Source organism: Haemorhous mexicanus, chromosome 15 (assembly GCF_027477595.1).
Source record: "Haemorhous mexicanus isolate bHaeMex1 chromosome 15, bHaeMex1.pri, whole genome shotgun sequence".
Classification (NCBI taxonomy): domain Eukaryota; kingdom Metazoa; phylum Chordata; class Aves; order Passeriformes; family Fringillidae; genus Haemorhous; species Haemorhous mexicanus.
The window spans coordinates 100,135-113,637 of record NC_082355.1 but is presented as its reverse complement, the minus strand read 5'-3'; the positions used below and the strand labels follow the sequence as shown (position 1 = coordinate 113,637).

Sequence of the window (13,503 nt, the reverse complement as noted above, 5' to 3'; positions counted from 1 at the left end):
CTTTCTTTTGGATCAATGCAACATTACCACCAAGGAAGCTAATGGTAACTTTCCCAGGCATTAAGTTATTCTTTCAATAACTAAATGCAGAAATCAGCTGGCTCATGCTCCTAAGAAATAGAAATAAGCTCAAGCACCTACCACACTGATCAGCTGTGCTTTAATGAACAGATTTTCTGATGTTTTCCTATCCTTTTATGCTCCAGGGACCTCCTGTAAAAGCTCAGGGTTTTCTAAGTAGGGAGCCCACAAGGACTTAGCTGATCATCTAGTTGTCAGCTTTCCATTTCAGGAGGGAAGGGTTTGGGGGGGGTGGGGGGGAAAGGTAACCAGTTTAGCTTATCTCATGGAGATAACAGATTATCTAATTTTTTCCCATTAGTTTCTGGAATGTACAAGGGCAGCCATTTGGAGAACCCCTTCCTTGGCAAATATGTTGGTTTAGAATCTGACAGAGATCTGATTAGTAAAACTAAATACACATTCTTTATGGTTCTATTTATATATTGATATCACTTAGCAGAAGATTTGTGATTTTGCTGTAAGTTCCATTAGTGCTCCATTAAATTCAGTTATTACAGAACACTGTAAGGTGCTGCGTTTCCTTGTAGTAGTGTGCAATTTGATACCTGACCTTATACGTTCTTAGAAATGGGAATTTTAATAGTGTTACTGGCACTAGCAACTCAAAGAATGGGGCTATGAATGTAAAAGTATGTGTTTCTATACTCTGCCTTCAGGTCATGTTGCTATGAATTTATCAGTGTTGCTGTGATACTCTCAAATTAGGTGGGAGAAATGCAAAATGTCAAAGCAATAATTCGTAGTATGCCTTCTCTCTATAGAGAAGGTGGCATGGAAGCGAGCAGTACGTGGTGTGAGGGAAATGTGTGATGTATGTGAGACAACACTCTTCAATATTCATTGGGTTTGTCGGAAGTGTGGTTTTGGTGTCTGTCTGGACTGTTACCGGCTGAGGAAGAATCGTCCACGTAGTGGTGAGTACTGGGCATTTTTCCCCCACTGTCATCTTTGAGCTGAGTCTAGTCAGGAAATAGTTTCTGGGAAGTTGTAGAGGGTTTTGTGGGAGAGTTACCGAGTATCAGCTTGGAAGGCTGCATATTTGGAACTTGTCTTACATGCTTCTGTTCCCTTCTTCATTTCCTTATGTACCTGTCTTTTATCTATTTGCACAGGGTGGGATTATTAAAATCGCAGCATCAGCAGGCACATGCATAGAGTGTCTACTGAGACAGTTGACTGTCTCAGACTGTATAGTTCTTTTCCTCAAAAAGTATAAAAGAAAACTTATGTACTATCTTAACAGTTCAGAATTGTTGTATGGGGAACTAGTAAGCAGACACTGCAGAGAGCTGCTGTCTTTGATAAAGAGTTAGATTGGAAGGTTTTCTTCTTCTTCTTTTTTTTTTTTTTTTTTTTTTTTTTTTTTAAATTCTGTGATACACCAGGGCTTCTAATTCAGGAAGAAGTTCAGTAAGTTCAATTTGAAGAAGCAGATGCATGAGAAAGTAGAATCCTGACTGGGTTTTTTGGCAGATGCATGAGAAAGTAGAATCCTGGCTGTATTGAGACCACTTTGGTAGCATGGATGCAAACAAATGGCAATCTCAGTGAGATTAGTGACAGTTACGTTAAATGGATGTTAATAAGTGTGAATACTCCTGTCTATTCATTATGATAACTTAGAAAAGCATAATGAGAACAAAAGTATCATATTTTAAAAATTGAGGTTAGAAGTCAAGATCTTTAGGTGATTGAAAACAAGCTGCTAGAGATGACTGAGGGGAAATTACTGTGGTAGCTGTATAATCTGAGGATATACAGAAGTTGATGTATATCCAATCCTAATTTCTGTATTTATAGTTTATTTCTGAGATCACCAGGTTAATTTCCTGCACTGCAGAGAATCTAAATAAACAATATCAATGCACAAATATTCTGTATTGTAAAGTTTTAGTACAAAAATCTAATTTTTTTTCTTATTCCAGAAACAGAGGAGATTGGTGATGAAGAAGTATTCTCATGGCTAAAGTGTGCAAAGGGCCAGTCTCATGAACCAGAGAATCTCATGCCAACACAGATCATCCCTGGTACAGGTAATGCTTGAAACACAAAAGGAAAATAGCAAATTTTGTATTAATTTTGAGCAAGCAAATGGAAAAAATATAAAGAGAGGTGATGTTGTAGCTGATACCTCTTCTAGCATGGATATAGAAAAAAATTCCACTTGTAACAACAGAAGTGTTGAAGGGAAAGTAATGCAAGTAAGCTGTGGATTTGAAGTGTGCATCCTTCTAGTATTAGCTGTGACTTGTGGTCAGCTGGTTTTAAGCCGTATTTTAAGTAAATTTGTTTAAATAGCAAGAAAGAGTTTTTTGGGGATGGTTTTGTTTTTTTTTTCTTCTCTGATGACCGGGAGGGAAACTAAATGGTCCAAGCTGACTATTTACATAACTGGTTCTAAAAAATCACAGAATCATAACATGGTTTGGGTTTGTAGCAACCTTTAAAGATCAGCTAGTCCAAATCCCATGCCACAGGCAGGGACTACCTTCCACTAGACCAGGTTGCTGAAAACCCCATTCAACCTGGCCTTGAACACTTGAAGGAATGGGGCAAACACAGCTTCTCTGGACAATCTATGCCAGTACATCACCACCCTCACAGGGAATAATTTTTTCCTAATAGTCAATCTAAACATACCCTCTTTCAGTTTAAAAATGTTGTTCCATATCCTGTCCCTAGAGACCCTGGAAAAAAAGTTTCTCTCAGTGCTTATTGTCCCCCCGATGTATTGAAAAGGCACAACAAGGTCTCCACAGAGCATTCACTTCTCCAGGCCAAACCACATCAACTGTCTCAGCCTTTCTTCATAGGAGAGGAGTTCTAGCCCTCTCATAATTTTCATGGCCTCGTCTGAACCTGCTTGAACAGGTCCACATCTGTCATGTACTGGGCACCCCAGAGTTGGAAGGCTGAACTCCGGGTGGGGAGGTGGGCTGGGGTAGGGGGGAAGAATTCCCTCTCAGCCTGCTGGCCATGCTTCTTTTTATGTAGCCCAGGCTGCAGGATGGCTTTCTGGGCTGCAAGTGCATTTTATCAAGTCATGTCTAGTTTTCCATCCAGCCATGTATCCAAGTTCTTTGCTGCAGGGCTACTCTCAATCCATTTCACTCCCCCACTCTGTACTGATATTGAGGGTTGCCCCAAACCAGATGTGGGACCTTGTGCTCGGACTTGTTGCGCTTAATGAGGCTTGGGTGGGCCCACTCCTTAGGCTTGTCAAGGATGTGCTGGAATCAGTTGCACACCTTAGCTTGGTGTCATCCACAAGTTTGTTGAGGGCATGCTCAATCTTACTGTCAATATCATTGATGAAGACACAAAATAGTATTGGTCCCAGTAAGGACCTTTGAGGGACACCTCCTGTTACTGTTCTCCTTTTGGGCATAGAGACATTGATGGTAACCTTTGGATGTGATCATCCAGCCACTTCCTTAACCACAGAATAGTCCATTCATTAAAATGTGTCTCTCCAATTTAGTGACAAGAACATTGTGAGGTCTATATTGAAGGCCTTGCAGAAGCATAGGTAGATTGCAGCTATTTGTCTTTCGTTGTTTAATGATGCAATCGCTCCATTGAAGAAAGCCACTAGATTAGTCAAGTGTGATTTGCCCTTGGTGAAGCTGTGCTACCTGTCTCTAATCTCCTCTGACTTCCGTACATTTTGACATGTCTTCTAGGAGAATCTGCTACATGATCTTACCTGGTTACTGTTGTGAGGCTGACGGATCAGTAATTCTCAGGGTCCTTCTTTTGAACCATTTTAAAAATGTGCGTAATGTTTCCTTGTTCCCAGTCCCTAGGGACCTTATCGGACTGCCAGGACTTTCCAAGTGTGATGGAGAGTGATTTGGCAGCTACATCAGCCCAATCCCTCAGGACCCTGGGTTGCATCTTACCAGGTTTCATGGACTTTCATATGTTCCGGTTCCTCAGGTGCAGCCCCACCTCTAATAGAGTCTGCAATTTTGGGCATCTCAGTACAAGAAGGATATCAAACTGTGTGAGTGTGTCCAGAGCAGGGTGACCAAGATGGGGAGAGGTGTCAAGGACAAGGCTTAGGAGGAGCAGCTGAAGTCACTTGTTTTGTTCAGCTTGGAGAAGAAAAGGCTGAGGGGTGACCCCATCACAGTCTACAGCTTCCTCAAGGGGGTCAGCATATGGGAAGGTGCTGATCTCCTCTCTCTGGTGACCAGCAGCAGGGCACAAGGAAATGGAATGAATGTGCACCAGGGGAGGTTCAGACTCTGCTTCACTGAGTGGGTGGTTGGGCATTGGAACAGGCTTTCCAGGGAAGTGCTCAGGGCACCATGTCTGTCAGGTTCAAGGAGTGTCTGGATGATGCTCTTAGTTGTATGGCTTAGTGTTAGGTGCTCCTATGAGGAGCAGGGAGTTGTTCTCAGTGATCCTCATGGTCCATTTCCTGCTTGAGATTCTGTATGGTTCTCCAATGAGAAGAGGAACTTTATCCCCCCAGTTTCTCCTTTGAGGTTCAGGGACTCGAGAGAGGTGAGAAAAGGGAATACAACTGAAAACTGATGGGAAATAAAAATGTTGAGTATGTCAGCTTTCTCCATGTCAGCTGTCACTTGCTTGGAGATCTTATTTAGTGCAGATGGTGTGTGTCATATGCATTTTCTTTAATCTTTTTTTTCTGGCCAGGATAACTGTTGAAACCCGTATTATTCTCTGCATCCCTTGTCAAATCCATTTTCGTCTTTGCGTTAGGTTTCCTGATGACATCTCTGCACATCCAGGCAGCAACCAGGATTACGTGTCCTGGTTCTACTGCCTCTGCATTTCATTCTTACATTTTAGCTTGATCAGGAGGTCCTTCTTGACCCATATTCTTCCCTTGCCTTCCTTATTTGATTTTTTACATGGGGGAATTGACAGCGCTCGCACTCCAAGAAAAATGTTCTTAAAGAACTGCAAGCTCTGTTCTGTTCCTTTGTCCCTGAGGCAGTTTCCCAGAGAGTCCCATACACTAATTTATTTAGCAAGTCAAAGTCTGCTCTCCTAAAATATGGTCTTCTGAGACTACTCTCGATCTGGCCTACACCTCTCAAGGTTGTAAATTCCCCCAGGACCTGATCACTGCAGCCCAGGGTGCCACTAGTCTTGACATGTCTGATTAGTTCTTTCATGTTGGTATACTATACAGGTCCAATAATGCTTCTTTTGTGGTTGGTCTCTGTGTCATGGATTAAGTTATCCTCAGAGCACTCCAGAATTATCCTTGATTGCTTGCAGCTTGCTATGTTGCTTTTCCAGCAGATATCAAGGTGATTGAATTTCCCTAATCATCATGTGAGCATGATGCTTTCTGTAGTTGAAGTAACTTTTTCAAACAGGCTCCCTTTGGCTGGGTGGACTGGAGTAAACCCCAACAGTGAGGTTTTCTTTGTTGGCTTCATCCCCCATTTTTGCCCATAAATTCTTGACATGTTCATCACTGTTTTTCAAGGATAGCTCTCTGTGGTCAGTATGTTGTTCTACATGGAGAGCATCTCCCCACAGTTCACCAGTTCCACAATTAATTGTATCATGCTTCAGTGATAAAGATTAGATAGTTGCTTTCTAGTTGCACAATGACTTCTGTCTCCTCCTGCTCATCACCTGAGCTGCATGCATTAGTAAGAAGAGGCCCTCCAGCTGGGCTATCAGCCTTACCCCTCTTGATAGGAACATGCCCAAATTCCTTCAAGTTATTTCACAGATGTTTCCCTGTTGCTTCCTAATATGTTGGTAGCCCCGGGCTTTTGCTGTTACTCAAATCTGTATCTCCTTTCTCCACTAAATCTAGTTTTAAAGTTCTCCGTAAAAGACTGGTCAACTTGTTGACAGAGGCTTTCTTCCTCTGCTTGGGCTGGTGAATCCCATCTACTCCCAAGAGACATGACTTTTCGGAAGTAGATTTGTGGTCATAGAAGGCAAAATTGTTGAATATTGCACTGGCCACGCTGCCAGGTGTTCATCTGGTCAATTCATTACATCTGTCTGTGTACCAGGAGGATAGAGGTGAACACCTGTGTTCCAGATCCTTTCAGCATTGCTTCAAGGGTTATATAGCTTCTTGTGGTGGTTTAAGGTCACCTCATTGCAGCATCGTTGGACCCTACATTATAATAGTAGAAGCAGATGATAATCTGTAGGATTTGCCAGGCTTGACAGCCTCAGTGACATTGTGAAGGCGGTGTTAGCACTGTTTGCCACACTACTGTTCAGGGACAATGTCTTGTTATATAGCATGTGACCTTAAAGAAAAGTTGCAGTAATACTAAAAAAACCCCACCTCTTTGAAGATATAGTTTTGGCCTTTTTTTAGATTTCTTTGCATGTGGTATTAAAGATCTAACTTTATTTACAGCACTTTACAATATTGGAGACATGGTTCATGCAGCACGAGGCAAATGGGGTATTAAAGCCAATTGTCCATGTATTAACAGACAGAACAAATCAGTGTTGAGACCAGCTGTCACTAATGGAATATCACAGGTATGTAATTTGAAGCTGAAATTACCTTGTTTGACATTTACATTTTTAAGATCTATTATGATGTTAGATCCATTAAGCTAATCTGTTGTGAAACAGGAGTTTTGCCTTCTCCATATGTACTCTGAGGGTAGCAAAAGTCTTCTGGGTCACTTTTTGGGGACATGAACTGCATCTGTTATCTACCAAGTTAGATATTATTTGGGCTAGTACTCTTATGTAGAAATTAGGAAGGAAGCCATTAATATTGATGCCGTATTTTAAACCAAACCATTATGAGTAGCTTGCAGCATGTGTTATTATCTTGTTGTGCTTCCTGAAGGAATCTAGAGCAGTTCTGTAACTATCAACAGAAAAAATCCTCCTGCAATATGAAAAAAAAAACAGAAAGAAAAGGAAAGAAATCAAAAAGATTTGGCTTATGTTAAAAGATGACTAAAAAATGACATGGTAAGAATTCATACCACAGTACAAAGGTGAATACACACAGATAAAGAAGCTCCTGTATTCTGCTAAGCATAAATGAATTTTACTGTGAGCTTATAGCAAATGGAAAAAGAAAAACTGACAAAACCAAATGCATTGGATATTGAAAATGTCTTCCAAGTTGAACTCTTCCCTTCATTCAACATTTAGCAGTTTTTTAATATTTTTTGTTTTAGCTTCCAACTGTAAATCCTAGTGCATCAGTCTCTGGAAATGAGAACACCTTTTCCACTGGAACAGGGACAGCAGGAGTGGGGCAAGTAGAAATGGACACTGTACCAAAATCTGAAGTAACTGACAGTAGGATAGAAGAATCTGCAAAAGCAGAGACATTACCAACCAATAACACTGGGGAAGTAAAGACTAACAGACCACTTTGTCCAGAAACGGCTCCATCATCAGCTTTACACTGGCTTGCAGACTTAGCAACGCAAAAAGCGAAAGAGGAAACAAAAGGTGAGCAGAAGAAATGCCCTCTGGGGTTGCAATTAAAAGATGAGTGATAACATACTGTTTGATTGCTATACTTTGTGAGAATGTCTAGCCCTAAATAGAAAAGAAAAAGGTAAGTTTTCTTCCTTTGCATCTTAGAACCAGTTTTGTTCTACAGGCTTAGAAAAACGCAAAGCTGGAAAGATGATGCAGCTGCAGACAATACTGTCTCACAGTTTATTTCTGTGCCAGGTTGTGTATTTATTTTCTCAGAAGCTGATATCCTGATGTAAAATTATAGTAATTAATTTCAGATGCGGCTTTGTCACTTTATGACTTTTGAAGTGAATACAGCTCTTTTGTGTGCTACGTGAAGAATGTGTTTCCAGGGAACTGAGACTAGAGTCCAGTTGGAGAGTTAGATGAAAGCTTAGAGCATCTTTAATACTCAGTAGCTGGAATGAATACACTTCCTAGAAGTCAGAGGTAGCATGACTAACACAGGATTTATTCCTGTCCATATGTTTAGAAGGGACTACTTTACATATTGATGTTAAATGTTGATGAATCACTTGCAAGTTTTGCAGGTCACTGTAATATTTTGACTACCATTAAAATTTGAAATATTTAATATCAAAACATTAATTCAGAAAATCAGGGAAATGTTTTTTTAACTGAATCCATTAAAAAGTTGTGTTTACATGTGTCAGATCTTTTTGGATCAGATCTATTGTGCTGTTCGAAACCTTAGCAGCATATGAAGGGCAAAATCTATGTGAAGTATCTTTGCTCATTTAGGTGCCTCATTCACTGTTACAGTGATAATTTACCGTTACCACAAGATTCTGTTAATATCCTATTTTATGCAAGAGCAAATAATTTCAGAAAACTTTGTGATCGTTTTAACTTTGCCTCTTGGGGATTTTTTTTCTCTCCCCTCCCTGTAATGTTTATATTTATCTTACAGAATCAGGATCACTGAGATCAGTGCTTAATAAAGAATCCCATTCACCCTTTGGATTAGATTCCTTCAACTCCAGTACAAAGGTTTCCCCGCTAACCCCAAAGCTGTTTAATAGCCTCTTGTTGGGCCCAGTGACATCTAGCAACAAAGCTGAAGGCTCCAGCCTCAGAGATCTGCTACACACAGGGCCAGGAAAGCTTCCTCAGGTCCCATCAGACACAGGAATCCCCTTTCCTCCAGTCTTTTCTGCAGCTTCTACGGTAAATAATTTTGTATTCCTTCAATGATATCTGTTCTAGGGAAGAATTTTCATCTAAATGTTTTTATAGTCGTCTACTCTTGAATGTTGAAACAAATGTAATGCCTCACCAAAACTCACCACCCCACAAATTTGTAGAGAATTTTCATGCTAATTTTAGTTTTAGTTTACTACTGCTGAGGAGAGGCTATTCTCTTCAAGAGACCAAGAAAGTGGATAAAATGCAACCTATAACTTGTTTAGTTGATAATCAGCATCCCTGCAAAGTTCACTTTAAATTTCACATCTTTAAGAGCATACCACAGAAAAAAAGACAAAAACTTTAGAGTAAACCAGTTCCTTAAACTTACGTATACTTGAAAGGCATTTGAGCTAGAATATACTTGGGCAGGATCTGCTGCTCCGGCTGCATCGCTACAAATCTATGGGGCCTGATGGGATTAAGCCAGGAATCTTCAGAGAGCTGCTGATGTCATCACAAAGCCTCTCTCAATGAGTTTCAAGCGATCTTGCAAGTCTGGGGTGGTCCCAGCTGACTGGAAGCTGGCAAACATTGTTCTGATTTCCTAAAAGGGCAAAGAGCAGTACCATGGAAACCACAGGTGTGTCAGTCTCACTTAAGTGTCCAGTAAAATAATGGAAAATATTATTCTGGGAAGTATTTGAAAACACCTGGAATACAATGCAGTCATTGGTCACTGCCAGCATGGCTTTGTGTGGGTGGAAAGTCCTACTTGTTGAATGTGATTTCCTTCTGTGAGAGGGCCACCTCATACGTCTGGAAAGCCAGTAGATGTCATCTTTCTGGAAGTAAATTTTTGATGATGTCTCTCTAAATATCCTTCTGGACAAAATGTCCAGCAGACAGCTGAATAGTCACATTTGGACAATGTGTTCAGGCACAGGGATTCTTAGTGTGTCCTATGCAGGGCCAGGAGTTGGACTCGATGATTCCAATGGGTCGCTTCCAACTCAGCATATTCTATGGTTCTGTGATTCTGTGAGTTTAAGGTGTAGTTGCTATTTCTGAATGCCTTTTCTGGAATAAGGATACTTTAATCCATTTTGGAAGAAATAACTTCGAAAAAAAGCCCTGAACAAATCAGTGCTATTTGGAGTGGTTAGAAGCATTTCGTTTAAGGAGAAGAATAAATTCTGTGGAATTTATCAACACTTAACTCTTTTTGGTGAATACTTTCTCCAAAAGCTTAGGCAGATAGAGTAAGAAGGAAGATGAAATGGCTTGTCTCATAGTGGATTTTTTTTTTTTAACTCTCTGCCAGGCAGGCTGGCTGGCTGGCACCTCGATAATAGTTCATGTTGGTTGGTTTTGGGAGAGGGAACTGTATGTGAAAATATGGTGCTGCTACAGGAAAGTGAATCCAAGAATACTTCTGCCTCTCATCACTGAGTACGGGCAAAGAAATTGTGGTCTCTGTTTCAAAGCAACTTCTTCCTTCAAGTCTTGAGATAGCCTGTCTGAACTTGTGTCCCTGTCCTGGCAACTCTATACATTGTCTCACCACATCTAATCAGATGTATTGTGTAATGTGTTTTTTCACTTTCCTGACTTCTGATCTTCACTGAGTAATTTAGATTTAAAGAACTTATGGAGAACTCTGGTCCATATCCTGACTTAAATGTCTGGATGCTTCATATAAAATGAACAAAACAAACCTGAGAAACAGGTGTGTTACTCAAATAGAGAGAAGCAAGACTGCTGCTCATAGAGAGAATAATTTTGATCTTTCTGGAGCATTGATAGTCTTTTGTGAAGAATAATTAGCATTGTCTTTAATAGTTAAGCTGCATATTATCTATCTTACAGCCTCTAGCGAGTCAGAGTAATGGTACATTTTTAAGACCATTAATGAATAATGTTATGTTTTAGATTGATAGCTCTATATATGGTGAATTTTTTATCTATTGAACTTTAGTTTTTAAGATGATGGGAATTTTTGGGAGGGAGGAGAGAGTGGTGTTGATTGGTTTGCTATGTTTGTTTTGTTTTTCACTTGAATGGGAAGGTTTTTTCTACCAGAAATCTATCACTGCCCTGCCTTCTCCCACAAGGTCCAATAAGTGTTTAACTTCTGTTGAATATATGAAATCTATTTAGTGTCTTAAGTATTTTGCTATAAACAAGGCCTATAGGCAGGCTTTTTATTTTTTTAAAGTTAAAATGAAATTTTAAGATTGTGTTGATAACCTGTTATGAATTTTAAACACCCCTTGAATTTTAAATGTCCCTCGAGGAGCATGGCAACCAGAACCAGAGAGTCTCTCTACTAGTGGTTCCACTAACATGTAGGAAGCACTTTCTCCTTTCTCTGTCCGTGTTTACTTAGTATTCACATATCCGTCAGCTTATGTGCCCCAAGGTTGAATTCACTTCCTTAGTAATGGGATGAGGAAAAAGGGGGAAATAGAGTTGAGATATTAATGAAGTCGAAAAAACTATGAACTATTTTTAATATAAAGTAACTGAATTTAGATCATCTAAGTTTTCTATTTTATGTCTGCATAAAATTTTTCTAGGTAGCCTTTAGCTGGTTATTTTAAATTCTACGATTGTAAAACAGAGCCATAGCCATTTCTGTTCTTAGTTGGATACATGTCTGTCTCTGACCCACTTTGTTTCTGATGCATGTTTTCCTAGTAGCAAGGTGTCTGTGCTAAAGTCTGAAGGAGAGCAGATATACCTTAGTACTTATACTGTTGCAAGACTAAACTTACCTCTGGATTTACGTCTTCTAGGGGGTCAAGAGTAAAGCCAGCCTGCCAAACTTCTTGGACCATATCATTGCTTCTGTGGTGGAAAATAAGAAGACATCTGATGCTGCAAAACGAGCTAGTAATTTAGCTGACACACAGAGAGAGGTGAAGGAAATGGTAATGGGATTAAATGTGCTGGATCCACACACTTCCCACTCTTGGCTTTGTGATGGTAGACTTCTTTGCCTTCATGATCCCAGCAACAAAAACAACTGGAAGATCTTCAGGGAATGCTGGAAGCAAGGCCAGGTGGGTGATAAGTATCCAACCCTTGCTGCTTATTAGTGTCCTGGAGTTGCAGTCTGTATGTTGGTAAAAACAGACTATTCAAACTTTGGCTCCTGAGTGAATATGGTGAATTAATATTTCAACTGTAGGTTTATAAAGAGGGGACACAACAGCCCTGTTCACTTTATGCTATATTTATTTGGGTCCATGTGCTCCTGCATGTTGAGCTTTTCTCTTACCATCATGAGAGTGTTTGCTGTGACAGCCCTTTTAGTTGTAGTGTGCTTTGTGCTGAACCTCCTCTGCTCTACTACAGCCCAGTAGTGAATCCACTCTGATTTCCTGAGTGCACCTTAGCATCTGACACAGTTACCTTCACTAACTACTGAGAATTGAGGCCATTAGTGCTAGACCATTAGGTCCATCATCATCTTTTCTGGAGAAGTGCTTGTTGTCAGATAGTTTATTGTTACAGTGCTAATGCACTTGGCAGTCATATTCCATACTTATTTGTGGTTTTTCACAAGATGCTGAGGTGTGGTGGAGGAACAGGCTGCATATACCTCTTTTGGCACTCAGAGCCTACTCCTGACAGAAGTACTTTTCATTTAAATGTAGCCTGTCCCATGGAACTGCACATTCTCTGGGTTGCCTGGGCACAAGCACAGCTAGCACATAGCCGTGAGAACTGCAAAGATGGATGTTGTGCCGCAAGCCTCATTTCTGTTCATGATTCCTCTGGCCAGCTCCTAATAGTTGGAGGAAGGTACTGTGCAGCACACCCTCACTTGTCTGACTAGAAACTTCACTGCCAGCTTCCCACTAAGTGCAGTTGCCTTCCTGTCCTGACTTTTTTGGGTTGCATAAGAATATATTTTTTTTTTTAATTTTATTTTTCATCCTGTTATATTTTTCTGATTTACGAGAGATTTCAGATCATTCTTTTGCAGTGCTGTGTTGTCCATAATCTGCTTTTCTTTGCTAAGAGCGTCTTAGTTTCTGGTTAGCATACTTTGATAATTTTCTCAACACTTTCTGTCAGGAAATACAACTGCCTCTCCTAGGAGGATCCTAAACATCTTGGGAATGCCTACAAAAAATGTGCTTGTCAGTTTCTTTGCCAATGAAACTGGTTAATCACCATGTGCAAGATGCTGCTTGTGACCGTGGGGTTCTTGACTGGCAATGAGTCTTGAGAGACTGTCTAATCACATCTAGAGACGTGATTATGGATCTTGTGTCTGATGTGTAGCTTGCAGTGTGCAGTGCCATCCAAGCTGGTGTACACCCTGAGGCTCTGGCTGCAATTGCCATGCTCATGTACTCTTTGTGACTTGCTATTTTAGCCTTTGCCCCAAGGTATGCTATTGATGCTTCCAGATTATTTTATCATTCAGAGGACCCCTTGAATAGGAACAGACTGGGCAAGTCCTTTGCTCATTCAGCAATCCTCAAGGTGATGTTGCAGTCATTGGAGTTTCCTGTTGAAATGTGAAAAGGAATTGAACAGCCTCCCTTGTTCCTGCATAAGAGAGAGCATGTGACCTAGGCAGGTGTTACTGTCTCAACAAGGTTATTTTAAACAGAATTTCTTCAAGCAGAGACTCTCTGAAGAAACTGTTCTCTGTCACTGTTCTTCCTTGGCTTACATCCTCCTGTACATCCCAGCTGCATCTTTAAAAGTGAAGTGAAAGAACATTAATTCTACCACTATTCCCCAGATCCCCTTCCTGTTTTGTGTTTTGGGAAATGTTATTTGGAAAAAAACCCTTAGCCA

The 13,503-nt window shown here is 40.4% G+C and overlaps 1 protein-coding gene across 7 annotated transcripts in view; it reads left to right on the top strand.

Annotated features, from left to right (window-relative positions):
* Positions 1 to 13,503, top strand: part of KDM3B (lysine demethylase 3B) — a 46,640-nt gene that overhangs the window by 17,586 nt on the left and 15,551 nt on the right. For 5 of the 7 annotated variants that reach the window (XR_009488342.1, XM_059859871.1, XM_059859873.1 and 2 more), the window contains exons 11-16: positions 846 to 998; positions 2,010 to 2,117; positions 6,458 to 6,585; positions 7,245 to 7,524; positions 8,468 to 8,724; positions 11,481 to 11,747. Coding sequence is in view for 6 of the 7 variants with exons in the window: in XM_059859871.1 (XP_059715854.1) it covers positions 846 to 998; positions 2,010 to 2,117; positions 6,458 to 6,585; positions 7,245 to 7,524; positions 8,468 to 8,724; positions 11,481 to 11,747 (1,193 nt within the window). In the remaining variant the exon portion in view is untranslated. The remainder of the gene's footprint in view (positions 1 to 845; positions 999 to 2,009; positions 2,118 to 6,457; positions 6,586 to 7,244; positions 7,525 to 8,467; positions 8,725 to 11,480; positions 11,748 to 13,503) is intronic. The other 2 variants (XM_059859872.1, XM_059859876.1) reach the window with 1 other exon arrangement.